Source organism: Sinocyclocheilus anshuiensis, unplaced genomic scaffold (assembly GCF_001515605.1).
Source record: "Sinocyclocheilus anshuiensis isolate Anshui unplaced genomic scaffold, SAMN03320099.WGS_v1.1 scaffold459, whole genome shotgun sequence".
In the NCBI taxonomy this organism is placed as follows: domain Eukaryota; kingdom Metazoa; phylum Chordata; class Actinopteri; order Cypriniformes; family Cyprinidae; genus Sinocyclocheilus; species Sinocyclocheilus anshuiensis.
In genome coordinates this window covers 67,284-69,098 of record NW_015548216.1, presented here as the reverse complement: position 1 = coordinate 69,098, position 1,815 = coordinate 67,284, and the positions used below count along the sequence as shown (strand labels likewise).

Sequence of the window (1,815 nt, the reverse complement as noted above, 5' to 3'; positions counted from 1 at the left end):
GTGTGTGTGTGTGTGTACCAGCCCCAGACAGTAGCTGTATCCCAGCTCACGGGAGATGCTCCAGTTGGCGTGTTCTTCTATCTGCAGCTCATCAGGAAACACCACAGTCTGGTTAAACCAGGGGAACTCCAGCTCCACACACGGCGTCTCCTGCACACAACACACAACAAGGCACTGAGGTGAGTGACGGGACTCATTTTACTTCATTAGATTTCACCATATTTCTCACAATATATATGCATTATATTTTATGTGTATTTGTCATTTTTATTATTTAAATATTACTACTCGGGTTTTGTTTTAGTTCACTTTTAGTTTTTATGTACTTGCAGTTAGTAATTTCAGTGCTTCAGCTTAAACTTATTTGCCAAAGCAACATTTCTAATTTTTGTTTTACAGTTTTTTACAATCGCTAGGACACATTTCTCAATACTTGGGTCACTTCTTCACAACTCTTCACACAGCGAGCACAGCATCAGTCTCTGTGGGATAAACTGTGGATCATTGCTTTGGCACAAAATGCGTTCATTGACCACATCTGTCAAATTACATGAATTCTTTTCTCACTTCAACACAAACACAAATTTTGTACTGTAATGTAAACATGGAGCATGTAACATATACTGCAGTGAATTATAAACAGCAGAGAGTGTCATTCTTGTTTTGTAAAGAAATTCTACAGTAGACAACATTGTGTAATGCTCCCAGTTAGTGTTTCTTAGGTTGTTGTGTTATGAGTGATAAAGTGTGTTTGTTTGGTGAAAAGCTTTGCTAGTGTTATGTTAGAATGAGTTGATTTGAGGCATTAATGAAGTGTTTGGTAGTTTAGTGCTGCTTGAGTTTTGAAAAAGTGACTGTAGTGTTGAGGAATGTGTTCTAGTGATTGTAAGTTATTTCAGTTAGCAGAATTGTTTTATGAGTTTCCGTTAGCACTAATAATCATGGCTCACACACCTTGTTTGGGTTGGATCCGGACACTCCGATGGGGTTGAGCAGATCCTCCAGACCGTGAGGAACCGGCCACAAACCCAGAGCCACTTTCCCGCTCACCAGCGTGTCTTTATAGTCGAAGAGGTTGATGTTTCCCCAGGCCAGAGGACAGTGTTCCTGCACACACACACACACACACACACACACACACACACAGATCAGCAGCGAGGGACTCACAGTCACTGACAGGATCAGCAAAGGTCAAAGTTCACCTCTTTGGCTCCCTTGCGGCCCTTGACGGAGCAGATGGACAGACAGAGACGAGCAGAGCGAGGAACATCGGTCAGGTAGATGTCATACGACAGCCACTCGTTCCACCTGTGTGTGACAGAGCACTTCAAGCACAAGCTTCTTCAATCAAGATATATTTACTGGAGAAGTAAAATTACCGAAGATAAGAAGTCTTATTTCCTGAGAAACTGATGAAGTGAGTTTGTGATTAAAACAAGAACAAATGTCCACCAAACAAGTTTACTGCTGTGACTCCACTGACTGATATCTTTTATTTTTAATTATCTGAAACCAAGACTTCTTATCTTCTGTCACTGTGCATCAATGTTTAGATATTTGTGCTGGAAAACAAGACAAGAATACTGAGCAACAGATTCATTCATCTGCAGTGTACTTGCTCATACTTGACTGTTCTGTGACAAAGATTATATTCTATTCTATTCTATTCTATTCTATTCCTAATCAACAAAATCAAATCAGTTTTGCTTCCACGTTGATTGATAAGCTAATAAAAAAAGGCAGAATTTGAAATATTTCATATATATTAATTCATATACATGATATTTAATTTTACATCATAAGTTTTCTTTGTTT

The 1,815-nt window shown here is 39.1% G+C and overlaps 1 protein-coding gene across 2 annotated transcripts in view; it reads right to left on the bottom strand.

The window, feature by feature from the left end:
- LOC107653898 (phosphatidylinositol 4,5-bisphosphate 3-kinase catalytic subunit alpha isoform) overlaps positions 1-1,815 on the bottom strand; it is a 42,920-nt gene that overhangs the window by 15,097 nt on the left and 26,008 nt on the right. For both annotated transcript variants that reach the window (XM_016440763.1, XM_016440764.1), the window contains exons 8-10: positions 1,203-1,308; positions 955-1,107; positions 19-150 (exon numbers count right to left, since the gene is read on the bottom strand). In XM_016440763.1, coding sequence (XP_016296249.1) covers positions 19-150; positions 955-1,107; positions 1,203-1,308 — 391 coding nt within the window. The remainder of the gene's footprint in view (positions 1-18; positions 151-954; positions 1,108-1,202; positions 1,309-1,815) is intronic.